Source organism: Strix uralensis, chromosome 5 (assembly GCF_047716275.1).
Source record: "Strix uralensis isolate ZFMK-TIS-50842 chromosome 5, bStrUra1, whole genome shotgun sequence".
Lineage (NCBI taxonomy): Eukaryota > Metazoa > Chordata > Aves > Strigiformes > Strigidae > Strix > Strix uralensis.
In genome coordinates, this window is record NC_133976.1 from 41,625,131 (window position 1) to 41,639,130 (window position 14,000).

Below are 14,000 nucleotides of genomic sequence, written 5' to 3' on the forward strand. Positions count from 1 at the left end.
AACGCTTTAATGATTTATTTTATAATTCTTACAGCTGATTTTCTGTCCTTACTGTAAATTACTCTCCTCTTCCTTGCTTAAGGGATTTAAGGACAATGTCTATCGACAGAGAAGAAAGTATTTTGTGGATGTTGCCATGAGCTACAAATAGTAAGTACTGGCATAATTCTTCCCCATGCTGCTGACTAGTTAGAATTCATGCTCTACTTAGTTCTGTAGGATGAAGTTTAACAGTAGACAAAGTAATCCTTTAAACTTTGACTAGTTTAGTGTAGGCTATAAATGACAAACCTGATGCTTGAAATACCGTTACATTTTAGGTACAGATACAGGCAAGTAAAGCATTTGAAAGGTAAGCGCTATCTCCAGTATTTTATTCATAGCTGCTTAAACTTAAGCGTTTTACAAGTGCTTGCATGTCTTAATGACAAACTGATGCACTGCTGAATCTCATGTATCTAGCATCCCCACATAACTGGACGAGCTCACTAAAAAGCAAAATTACTATTTTCTTTTCATGTGCTTACTATACTGGATGCTGCAAAATGCCATTTACCAATTTTACCAACGCAGCTCTAAATCTCTCAGAATTCAGTTAGTCAATTTCTCTGTAGTTATTGGAGCTGGTGACTGCACAAATACACTGCATGTGATTTCTAATTTTGATTCCCCCCCCCCCCCCCCCCATCAAGTCAGTATTTTCAATTTGCTACCATCCCTAGAAGTTAGGAAACTTTCTGTGCTACCTACAAATACCTACTGTGTTCCATTTTTCTTGTCACAGAAGCATTAAAATAATTCTGATCATACTCTAGGTTTTATTTGCAACAGGCCTAAGCCCTCATTCTCAAGGGAAAGAACATAATAATTTCATGTTCTTTTCCATTTTACCACACTTCAGGTTTTTAATTTTTCTCCTTTGAGATTTCTACCTATGCTGTTTAAAGAATATAAAACACAACAATTTTTTTCTCCCTTTGTAGAAGGCACATCCTGTCAGGAAGCAATTCAAAAATGGGTTTTTGAAGGTTTTCAGTTTTGTTTGTTGTTTTGTTTTTTTTAGTACAAGGCTAGTATACAGGCTGCAGAAGTCTGGGGTGACAGGACGATGAGCTCTGCTTTGTGACCATGTAATCCTGATTATATTTCTCCTTTAATTTTGTCTCATTCCTGTCGTTAAGCTACTACCAATCTAATAAATGTGTAAGTGCTTGTGTTGGTTCCCTTTTTTCCTGCCTGTCGTGGCATTTTTTTAGCTGGGTGCTCATGACATTCATCCAGCACACTGAGCTGATGCCTGCTGGGGGCAGGGTGCTCATTGGTAGAGAAGCTTCCTAGGCTGACCAGGTAAGTCCTAAATTTAGCCAGCTTTCAGATGTAAACAGAGACAATTTTTTTGTTTGTTTGTTTATAGCTGATTGATTTATTATCTCTTTTTTCAGTCTAATGGTTGTGGTAGAGTTAGTGCTTCTTGCCTAGCATTTATTGCAGTGTGAAATGTCAGGCAGGTACCTGTGGATGAAGGCAGACTCTGTGTGCTCCTAAAGTGCTTTCAGTAAGTTGGATCGTTCTCCATTTACCCATGACAGTAGCAGTAGTGCCATGCATTTCACAGCTGATAAGTTGCTGGAAATATTCCCCTCTTTCCCCTCTTAGCTGCCTAAGTGCTGGAAAGATCATGCAGCTGGCTCACCAAGCGGTGGTTGGTCTTCTGCTACAAAGGGTTTTTTTTTTTCATCCTGAAACCAGTGAGAAACATCTTTTCACAAAAATCACGTAGAGTAATCCCTGCATATTCCCAGAAAAACAGGGAAAGGAAAAAATTTTTCATTCTTTAGGTTTTGAAGGCTCAAGAACCATTTCTGCAGGCACATTACAAAAATCAAACGACCCAAAGGTTATTTGCAAGCCAGTCTTGTATTTTGGCAAAATTCTCAGAAGTCCTTCTTCATCCCAGTGATCTTGTCAAACCTTTAAAAGATTTCAAACTCTTCCTACTATTAAAAGCAGAGGGAAGACAAGATGCTTCAAGTATTTTTAGCCAGGGACTACGAAATGACTGGGAGGCCAGTGCTTAGGGCAGTTACCTAAGATGTGACAAAGTCTCATTCATACTCCTCAGGTCTCTTGCAGTGGTTATGTTAACCCCAGGGATGTGCCATATCCACTGGGCTGTGCAGTCAGTCTGTCTCCGGGTGTGCCTGTAGGGACAACCCGGGGAGACATTCACTCTCAGCGTCCTGCAGCTCAGCCTAAGCCATGCTAAGGAAAGGCTCATCAGCTCAGGGAGGACTCCATGCTGCTACAGCTAAGCTATTGTTGCTACCCATGCTGGGGAGCTCAGAATTAATACAGGTGTCTTGACACTACATTGCAGTCTCATCACACTCTCTTCTGTGGTCTAATGACTATTTACTTATTTATACAAAAGGAACAGCTCTGTTGTAAGGACTGCTTCCCTTAGGGATAAATTCAGAGCATTGTCTTGAACCTCTCAGTGTCTTTCAGATAAGTGACCTTCCTAATCGCTTACTGAGGCTTGATGCCTTTTTTGCTTTATGTTTTCTGGTGCAAAAAAAACCCAACCCACACTTGTTTTCTTAAAAAAAATGACTAAGACATTTGGTTGCAAACAATTGTCTTCAAGAAACTGGCTCTGTAAAAAAATTGTTGAGTTGAGAATCCCAGATCAGCATTTCCTTTATGAATGGGTGTTAAAGGGAAAGACATGTTAATAGAGCACAGCAGTGAAGATCAGCTGTATGAAATAAATGGACCAAAAAAAAAAATTCCTCCCTCCTTCACTTAGCTTCTATCCTAAAGATAGTGAAAATGTGTTAATCTTGCTAATTGGTCCTTTGAGACTGATTAGGGATTGAAAAAGTGTTGAGAAAATTAAATCTGTAGGAAAAATACAATGTTTAAGTGGGAATTCATAATATGAGTTGATAGCTCATGACCATTGCAAAGTGGAAAGACCCTATTTTAGTAAGGGGAAATAAGAATTCAGAATAGGTTAGCTTGTAGAGTCATCTTACTCAGCCACAAGAAAACTAGCTATGCAGGCTGGCCATTTCCATGATTCATTGAAATGTTTGAGCTCAAGGTGGGTCTTGCTTGTTGAAATAAGAAGGTGAGAAAAATGAAATTTGCAGAGCCAAGTGAGAAAGGCATAGGTCCTCCCTCAAGTCTGACTGCCTTGATCCTCTTGATAAAGAAAGCAATATCATGATCAGCTGGAAATAAGATCAGCTTTCCCAGACATAAATCCTATTAAGGAATTAATGTTCAGTGAACCTTACTTCAGTACTAATGAATTAATTGAAACAATAAGTTATAAACCTTTTAGTGAGCAGTGACCAAGCTTCAGATCTTTGATTGTGTTTATACCTCTCTAGTGACAGGCTAAATCGAAACCTGAGTTTTCCCACTGGTGCACACATTTCTTCCTCTTTGCTGGGCCAGTGCTGACCTGTACTGGCAGTATCCGTAATAGAGGTCAGGTCTAAGGAAAAGGGACGAGGCTACTGCACAGTATTCTGGCAACCCCACGTGGATGAAGTAGCAGCCTGCTTATATCTGTCATGTATGGTACAATTCAGAATAGCTGTGTTGTGCTTTCCATGAGCTGGCAACCAGCTTAAGGCTGATAAGAGTGTAAAGGTGTAGACGGATACTAGACCTGAAGGACTGACTCCCACTGCAGAATGGGTACAGACCCAGTTGATGAGAAATGCTTCACTAAATCTGTTGCAATTCTTGTCGTGTCTGCAAAAGAGTTTCTGAAGGGGAACTAGTGGATGTATTGGGTATTCAGTGAGTCCTTAACAAGTATGAGTACCTCATACAAAGTAGCCTTTGACTGACAGATAACTGCCGTGGATCAAAATCCTTTGATATAGTGAAAGGCAAGGGGATTAAATGGTAACTTTTCAATAAAGATGAGGGGACAGCCACAATGAATGTAGGGCAGATGATCCTCTCTTGTGCGTGTAGGGACTGCATAGGATCAATTGCATGTGACGGGAGGGCCCATTCATTGTTACCTCGTACAGTGGAGACAGGATTATGAACTGGGCAGCAACCGAGATGGAGAGTCAACCCCCAGCAAAAGCTCAGCACTGCATTTCTCCTGCTTCAGTGGGATTCCCCATGTCAAATACGCCCATTCGGCTGCTGTCTGCAATACTAGGGAAGCTGCAGTCCTGGGCTGGGAGTGCCCACGTTGCCAGCCCTGTGGCAGGGGAGTGGGAGATAGAGACCAATGGGGTGGAGGAGGATCCTGTGAATCCCTTTGCCAATCTGTACTTTGTTACAGTGCGGAAAAAGAGGATACCCGAGGAGAAGGCAGATTGCACGGATTACATACTCTAGATTGTGAACATTAAATCCAGAGAAAGATTATAAAGTTTCTAGGGGGAATTAATGATGTGAGATGATGGCCTGTGACCATGGCATGGGAAGTTCTTTACAGCTAAATACAAGGTAGTGCAAATTGGAAGGAGCCCTTCGCATGCTTGACACTGTTAGTCAGTTTTGAATTAGCTGTAACCACTCAAGGCAAATCTTAGATGTCAGAGACAGATTAGCAGGTACCCTGGAAGGCTCCTGCTTTGCGATTTCTGTACATCTGTGTGAGGGGGAGGAGGCAGGGGAACGGTGCAGAAAAAGAAAAAAGGAGAGATTTATTTTTAGATCTAGGCTACGCTGTTGGCTCTGAGGTGAGCTTCCTCATGATGATGTCCTGCATGAATTTAGGATTCCAAACATATCTGCACATGTAAGCAACAGTCTAAACAATAAATATACATATTTTAATTGGATCCACACATTTCTAGACATCTGTGTAATTGCCTAATCTTTGCTTTGTAAAATGCTAGGTAATTATGCTGTGTGAACATTATGTATTTTAAAGAATGCATAGAGCATGCAGTCTGCTGGTGGTCTTACTGAATCTGCGAGTTAGACTGAATCAGGATCTTCAGCTAACCACTTGCAAAGGCATCAGTGGCAGTAAATGGAGAAATATTACTCTGGTATAGGAGCATGGCATATAAGAGATCCATATTTGTCCTATAAAATGTACAAAGACTAAGAAATAATCTCATTGTTTAATGAGAAATACAGGTCTAAAGAAATTAATATGTACAATGTGACATCAAGATGTAATTCTAAGAAAAAGCATCTAGCTGTCATTTAAAAATAGTCTTAATAGTCTCTGTTTGCCTTTATTTAAATAATACTTTTCACAGAAATTTTGCCATTCACAGTCTGTCTAGAATCTGATTGTATTTAAATGTGTTTTGTATTATTTTATTTTTTATAGTGGTCAACCCATTCCCAGAGTGGAGTACACAGCTGAAGAAATTAAAACATGGGGAGTGGTATTTAGGGAACTCAGTAAACTCTATCCCACCCATGCTTGTCGTGAATATTTAAAAAACTTTCCTCTGCTGACCAAGTACTGTGGATACAGAGAGGATAATGTGCCTCAGTTGGAAGATGTTTCTATTTTTCTTAAAGGTAAGATTCATATTTGGTTTGTCAATAGTTATGGTTTCATGAAAACACTCTTTTTTGTTAGTATGAAATACAAAGCACATTGAATGAAAAGACTCCCAACGTTGTTTGTGGACTTTGGTTTAGCCTGAAGTATTATTCTGTTTTTGACATTCTCCATGGCAGAGAGTTTGTTGAGTCAGGAGGGTTTTATGTATGTATTAGCAAGTATGAAGTTGAGAGGCATTAAACAGCTGAACATGTATCACATGATGTTATCTTGCACAGGGAGAAAAGTCCTTCAGTGCAATGAAAAGAAAGAGCAGAGTTACCTCTACTCTTCTCATGGCTCCAGAGTGGGAGTTCTTATAACCGCAGTGGGCATCCCCCCAATATCCAGGCAGGTAAAAGAGGGAATATGCCAAGATAACTGAATTTGAGGAGAGCAGGTTTGGCACATTGTTGTACAGCCTGATGAGTATGAGGCTTTCCTGAGTGCTCAAGAACTCATGAAACTAGTCATTATATGTTAAAAAAAAATCAATGGGACTCCATAGGTGATCTGGTACTTCTCTTTCATGTTGTTTTTTAAGTGATAAGTATATTACATATTTAGTTTTGAAAACACCCTTATTTTTCATCTGTATTGGAAATGTATCCCATATGGAAGAGCTGGCAGACATATACCTGCTGGAGGAAAAGCCACCAAAGAGTTAATTTAAGATTTTAATTTCTCCTCAAGGGTCTCTTCAGGTACATATACTTGTTCCTTAATTGTCTTGCTCAGGAGCTCCAGGAGCTCAGGAACTAAAATACTATAAAGATGTGTGTTTGGAAAAAAATGTTATGTGCTGTTAAGTGTTACAAGAAAAATTAGCAAATCGTTTGTCCAAAATATGTATGGAAAATATTTAGCTAAGAGAAATACAAAATTTGTAATGAAAGACTTACTTCCCTCAGTCCCTGCTTTATTTGTAACTCGTTTGTGAAGACCTGCATTTATTAATAACTGACTGATCATTCTTTGAATTTGGTTGTGTCTTTCATATACTGTATTATGGTCTCTAAGGAATGATGCCAAAGTGTACAGGTTCTTTCTCCCTAACTAGAAACTCAAAACCTCACACTTATTTCAGAAATACGTTTTCAGACTAAAATACAGCAATAGTAGTAGTGTCTGTTGAAGAAAAATTTGGAACATTCTCCTGTAAGCACTTGGAAAGAGTGAAGAATGAATTTGGGAGAGAAATGTGCTTTTCAAAATCATTGACTCTGAAATTATTCCCCACTGGGACTAATCTGAAAAAGGAACACTTTGTTAGATATTTAAATGAGGACCTCAGCTGTGGAAGTCAGTATTTTACTGTCACAAACAGTATTTTATCTGTAAAAATAAGGACAGATTTGATTTAATCCTATTCTGTTCTGTTAGTTTTTAATATATTTTAGAGAAGTCATCTTCTGTTTTGGAAACTTCTTTCCTGTTTAGTACCAGACATAAATATCAGATACTCTGTGATTTGAGAACATCACTTATGGTACCTTACCATCTTTTCTAGACAGACGTATTCAAACCAATTTTGAAATACCTCAAGTTGTTTTCATTAAACATATGCAGACAAAGCAAAATAGTTCTTGTATCTAATAGGTGACAATGATGTGTGGTGTTCTTCAGCCAAGATTTCTCATGTCATGCTTCTGGTAGAATAATTAACAGATCATTACCTGTCCTTAGAAACTGATACAGTGATATATCTATAATAAGGTCTTTTATTATCTCCTTCACTTCAGAAAGGTCTGGCTTCACAGTGAGACCAGTTGCTGGATACCTGTCTCCCCGAGATTTTTTAGCTGGCTTAGCATATAGAGTTTTTCACTGTACTCAGTACATACGACATGGCTCAGATCCTCTCTACACACCAGAACCGTAAGTTGCTACATTTGCTTTAGTGCTGAAAAAATATACTCAATAGATTCTTAAAAGACCCAATTGAATTTGCCAAGATTGAAAAGAGGAACATTCCTACAAATGTAAAAAATCTACGTACACTGTTGATGACAAAACCCTTCACACCGGTAAGCCAGAATTTAATTCAAAGGCCTCTTTTAGACTTTTGACAAGGGTCTTAAATAACTGGGTTATTTATATGGTGGGTCAAAAAATTCTATCTATCTGGATTATATTTCGGTGGAAAATGGAGTTTTCAACTAAACATTTTGAAAAAGTGTCAAAAAGTTTACTTTCTGTTGGACAACTAAGAAAGAAGTTGGGAAAAAAGCCCTGAATCTGCTGAAAAAAAATTGCTTTTAAAATTATAGTTTGGTCTTCTCGTATCCCCATTTATTTTTTTTGGGCCAGACTCCACAGCTGAACTATGCTTCTCTCCTATAACACAATGCAAGCAAGTCATGAAACTATTCTCACACACAGAGAGGGTATTAGATATGAAGCCTGTTGTAGGGAACATGATAGAAATAAGAGACACTTTAATTATGACTTTCATGGGACAGCATTGCAGCTTTTCCAAAACAGAATATTGCGAGTTTGGATGAAATATTTTGGCATTCAGTCTCTTGATGAAAAGCAGGGGAAGAAAAGATGGAAGCGATTGTAGTTCTTGTCTTGTATTATATATGGTGTGCTCTGTGCAGTAATAACAGAACAATACATGTCAGTTAGATAATATGAAGGTAGTTTTACCAAAGGCATCTGCTGATCTTGTAACCACAGGAATAACATTTTCACAGTGAATCAGTCATCAGGCGGTTAACATGGAATTGTAGCTGTTGTTTAGTCAGCTTGGACTATTTGAGTGTATTTTTTTTGGCCAAAATTTACAGAAGGGGTTCATACATATATATTCAGATCCAGTCCTGTAAACATTTGGACCCATGCCTAACTTTGATCTCATGAATAGACTGCCAAAATCATGGAGTAATATTTTTGGATATAAAAGGATTAATGGAGCCGCATATTAAGCTGTATCTAAAAATGCTCTAACGTTATTCTGGCAGGAGTCACCAGGTGGTGCTGTTACACACTTACCTACTTTATTCCTCGGCATGTGAACTGGGCACAGTACTTGCTGGAATGCTATGAGGCTAGTTCTGTGTACGTGTTTCTTTTGGGAGAGAGGTGGTAATCCCTGAAGGGATTCACTCACTTCTGTAACCTCTGTAATTAGAACTTTAATCTCTTAAATTTGTAGGCAAATGCTACAATGTAAAATCCTGAAAGAAGGGCTTGGATATATGATGCTGGACCTTTTCTGGTCTATCTGAAAATATCTGTAGATATTTCAAAAAAGAAATTACAATTAGGAAGTACCAGGTTTTGCACCAATGACTTCCTCTCCTGGGGGAAGCCAGTGTCTCAGATTGCAGTACCGACCAATGTTCAGCAAAAGAATGATGACATTTATTAACTTAAAACAAACTAGAAGAACATTTTCATCTATTGATAGGGGATTTAGGTAGCTAACTCCAACAGGAACAAAGGAGGGAACATCTTCCAGGAAACAATTAAGTGCGTGTGTGATTTTGCTGATGTTCTCTGGTTCATTAATTTGAGACCCCCTGTAGTTTTCAGGATGCTGCTTAGATTCAGAATTGTGCAGTGTATCATAGCTGATCCTTAGTAGTAACAGCAGCTACTCTTTTTGTAACCTTTCTGGTCATGGTGTCTGGAAAGTCACTGTTTTGTAATAATAGTTCAGTTAGAATGAAGATTTTTATTCCTTGTTTGGGCTGAACTTAATCCAGATCATGGTCTTAACACTTCTAAATATGACTAACAGAGGAATTAAGTTGTCATTTTCTAATGATGTTACTCTCTTCTTGCAGACCTCATTGTTCACATAAGTTATGTGTACTGACTATCAGGAACTCCATAGGAAAATTTTGAAAATCCCTTTTTAAATGTGTTTACTTTTTTTCATAAGATAGAGCATATAGTAAGTGTTATCAGAAATGCAGGGTGAAATCCTGGCCTTTTTGAAATCAACAGCAAAACTAAATTGACTTGAGTGGGGACAGCTCTTCATCTTCCACAGTAGCTGCAGTGCCCTGATATCTGCTGGTTGATATATGGGGGCCATAATGATGTTTGCTGCAGGTCCCTGGCTTGGTGAATGTTGCATTTCAATGATATAAACCTGGTAAAAAGACTCCCTTTGACTTCAGTGGGCTTTCCATCAGATTTAACACCCAGGCTATAGAGCTAGATACAAATTAGAGAGTTCATTTGGTGTGATCTGTATCACTACTGTATGCATTTTAAAACATTTCCTCCTGTGTTTCATTACGTTTCTACTACATTTACAGAGCTATATAGATTTTCTCTGCTCTGCTAACTAATTTACTCCAAGAAAAATCTTTTGCTGTGAAAAGTGCATTACAAAAATCTTATTTTCTCTGAGCAATGTGTGTGAATAAATTAAAGGAACGTAATTATTTTCTGAATAAAACAAAAGTATCAAGCCTTGGTAGTTAAGCGAAGAATTATATTGTTTAGACTATCTATAAAGGGCCAGACTGGCAGGGAAGTATGAGAGACGCCAGTGACAATCCCAAATGCTCGTTCATGGTTCTATCTGGAAGATTTCTTTTTTTGTTCTTTTTTTTTTTGTTCATGTGCTTTTTGTTTCAAGCTCCCCTCTTTATAACTGCATGTTTAAAATATTACTTTGCATAGTTTTAATGGAAGAACCTACAAGTTAAAGGCATGAGAGAAATAGCTTCTGCCTCCTCATCCTCCTCCCTTTGCCAAGAGAGACAAGTTAATGGGCCTAGGCTTTGTCTGTTCTCATTTTGTCTGCAAGGGTGAAAGTGACACAAAGAGCCTGTGTCCAAGTGCAGAACTAGGAATAATGCGTCTTTGCTTATTTGTTTCTGGGGGTTGTGGCATCAGCACAGGAAAACAGAGATGTAGACACTTGCTGAGATAGCAGTAGTAGTGATGTTGCTGTAGAAGCCTGCCTGGAGACAAGCATGCTTACCTGAAGCCAGGAACTTGTAGCCAGTTTGACTGTATCTTTGCTCTTACATTTAACTCCACATCAGTAGTTCAAATAGTATCTGGATTGATGCAGTGCAGCATAGGTAAAGTGCTCTACAATCTGTGTTGATTTCTCCAGTGAAAATAAGAATTGGAGTTAGAGCTCTGAAATTCCAGAGAACGGGCTTTGTGGCCCATTTCTGTGTTGGAAAGTGATGGTTGGAGGAGTCACGTTCCTCCAGTGAATTGTTTGGTACTGGGAATTCTCTGGGTGTATCTATCAGACTGCAAACTCCATTTCCCTGCTGTCCTTTATATTGTTAGCGAGCTAAATCTTGCAGGAGATGACAGAAGAAATTGTTGTGACGGGAATGGAATTAATTAAAGAATGGTCATTAACCTTCGTTGATTATCCCCTCAAGTAATGCAAACCATCTCCTCAATAAAGAGATGGATATTGTGCAGAGCCAGCCAGTTTTTGAAGTCTGAGCTCCAGTGAGGAAGGGAGTACTATCTAAGCTATGGGTCTTGTGGTAGGGAGCTTTGATCATCTTTTGAGACTCAAGAGCATCATCAGAGGGGTGTGGAGGTCATAAAGGAGAAGCCTTCCTTCCAGCTGCTTTTGAAGAAACTGGGAATTTGCCAGGCTGTGAAGGGACATACAATGATGTAGAAACAAAGGAGGAAAGATCTTACTTTCAGGAGGAAGGACAAGCTTTACCAGGCAGTGGAAGACAAATGCAAACAATTTTCCTTACATGTCTGATACTGTTCCTGGTCAGCTGTACTTATCAAACATGTTTCATGGATGTTGACTAAACATACTGGCGCACAGTAAACTTGCCTATATTGCTACAAGTGAATCTCTAGTCAGTGTCCATGGACCATGTTTGTTTTATCATGTCAAGCACAAGAGTATCTGTTTACCTCCCCTGCTTGTTTGGAAAATACATATATCTAGGAAGGAAGAGAAATGAGATTTGGTACTTCCTCTGTACTGTTGAATGAATTACTCATATATGAAATTGGCTCAGACTTGTCATGCACAACTTCAGAGTGGTGGTTGTCTCACCAAAATGTGTGAATATAACATGAGCAAATGTTGCTAAGCATCTGTCAGTGAGGCCATCTGGGCTGAGAAGAGAGGCTTGTATGTAGCCCTCCAATACTGGAACTATATTTGATAAGCTTTTGGTGAGGCAAACTAGGAATGCCAGAAATGCTAATCTTCATTTGCATGTGTTCAGAAACTACTATTTACTACTATCTACTATCCACAGTTGGTGCAGACTTCTTGGTGAAGAGTACTGAGTAAGAAGACTTGAAAATCTATAGAGGGTTGTTTTTCTGTTCATGATTTATCTGAAGTGTCAGGTTCTGTGTCTTTTCAAACAAAAATAGTTTATAAAAGACAAATTGGATGATTTTGGATAGAAAGCAGAAAACTTGATGTTTTCTCCCTGCCTTTAAAACAATTGTTTACAGCTGAGGAAAAAAAAAAAAGAGAGAAATGTCTTTGAAGAAACAAAAGCAAAGGAAATGTCAGATCCGATTTTTAAAGTGAACTTTACTACCAAGTCCATTATTTTCTGTGAACAAATGCACCAAAACTTTCAGAATTGTTTGAGAGCTTTTGTAGATGATGCATGTGCACTTTTGTTAGGTTGGTTAGCAGTTTTTTGTACACTTGTATCTCCACTTTGTCGTGACTAATAATGCACTTACAGGTGTGGACAGCAGTTCTTTCTGAAACTATTTGGGTTCTCTGCTTTTTCTGAAATCTGCTAAGTGAAAGGTGGACCGTGTAATAAAAGTACCTGGTAATTGCAGTAGGAACTCAGGACTAAATGATAAATTAAGCACACAGAAACCTCTGAATTTCTGGTGGCAAGTGACAAAATCTTTGGTTGTGGAGCTGTACCCAGGTGTGTAAAGGGGAATGGAGAAGGTGAAGAGGGAATGTGTTAGAGTTTGGACTTGATTCATGTGGAGAGAAATGCTGAAAACTGTACTTGTGAGACATCTGGCTTTCCTTTGGGCAGTTCAATCTTCATGCTACTAAGCCTGGAAGACAGCAATGATCAGGTCCTCCCACTCAATCTGAAAATGATGGGGAAATCATGGAACAGGTGGGTTTAAATGACATATAGCCCATTTGATAGAAACAAATGTGTATGTTTCTGCAGAACCATACATAGGGAGGAACCACTACACTGTGAAAAACATGTTTCATGGTAAGACTTTTAAAGTAGAGGTCAGACCTATGTAAAATGTCTTATGTTAAATTAATTATGGAATGATTATGGCATTAATTTCAGTAATGACCCTCTTTTCATTTCCATTCCCTTAGGGATACGTGCCATGAACTCTTGGGACACGTGCCTCTACTTGCTGATCCCAAGTTTGCACAGTTTTCACAAGAGATAGGACTTGCTTCACTGGGAGCATCTGATGAAGATGTTCAGAAATTAGCCACCGTGAGTCAAAAATCTTTTTGTGGCGTGCTCTCTCATCTGTCCTCCTGTTTGGTTGATGAAGCAACGTGCATTGTCTTATTAGAGCTAACTGCATTTGCAGATTGCAGATGACTATGATGTGACAATCACAGAGCTTTAGGTATTTTTCCATTGTTTTTAATAACAGTAAAGCTGAACACACTAGTCTTCAAGTAGTCAGTTTTACTTTTTATGTGCAATAACCACCAGTTTTCAGAGCTAGCTGAGATGGATTTTGTCTACTTTAAGGTGCTGAAAACAAGCAAGGTAATTTTGAAAAAAAAAAAGAAAGAAAACACTTTGGTGTGTGCTCTCAGCTCTACACTGTTAGCTCCTCCACAGGTGGCCACTTTGGCTCTTAGCACTGCTATTTCTGTACTCACTGTACTGTTTTGCAGCTGTTCACTGTATTGTAGCGTGTGATGGATTTTAAGATTACCTTGCATCCTTGCTTCTGCTTCTGTTGGAGAATATGTAGTTACTAAGCCAAGACTGTGCAGCTGTAGATCTAGACCAAGGTTAAGTGTGTCAGCCGGTGGCTGTGAGATGGATTCTATGTTGCATCAAATGAGGCACATGCCAGTAGATACTGTGAGCTGGAAGAGGCTGCATGTTAAAAGGTGTTAGATGCTACTGACCACCCGATGGAGCCTTCTTGGCCCTTGTGTGAGGGACCCTCAGTTTGCACTGAAGGGACCTGTCAAGTTGCCAGGACTCTCGGCTCCTGCCCACCTGTCAGCCCTGCTGTATTGCCACTTTCAAATAACTTGTATGCAGCCCTTTGCAGTATGACATAGGTTACTGACCCCTGGTCTATACCACTTACTCTGTTCAGTTGTTTTAACTTACTACATGTATGCTTCCTTTTGTGGCTCCTGTTAGAACTTATGCTGCAAATAACTTACTGAACTATTTTGTATTAAAAACCAACTCCATATTTAAATATTTTATCTCGTGAAAAATTCTGTGAAATCCATCAGAATTGGTTACTTTAAAACTTATCCAGCATA

The 14,000-nt window shown here is 38.9% G+C and overlaps 1 protein-coding gene across 1 annotated transcript in view; it reads left to right on the forward strand.

Moving 5' to 3' along the window:
* Positions 1-14,000, forward strand: part of TPH2 (tryptophan hydroxylase 2) — a 54,570-nt gene that overhangs the window by 13,774 nt on the left and 26,796 nt on the right. The window contains exons 6-10 of the mRNA XM_074870242.1: positions 83-150; positions 5,327-5,523; positions 7,291-7,426; positions 12,538-12,624; positions 12,846-12,972. Of these exons, the coding sequence (XP_074726343.1) occupies positions 83-150; positions 5,327-5,523; positions 7,291-7,426; positions 12,538-12,624; positions 12,846-12,972 (615 nt within the window). The remainder of the gene's footprint in view (positions 1-82; positions 151-5,326; positions 5,524-7,290; positions 7,427-12,537; positions 12,625-12,845; positions 12,973-14,000) is intronic.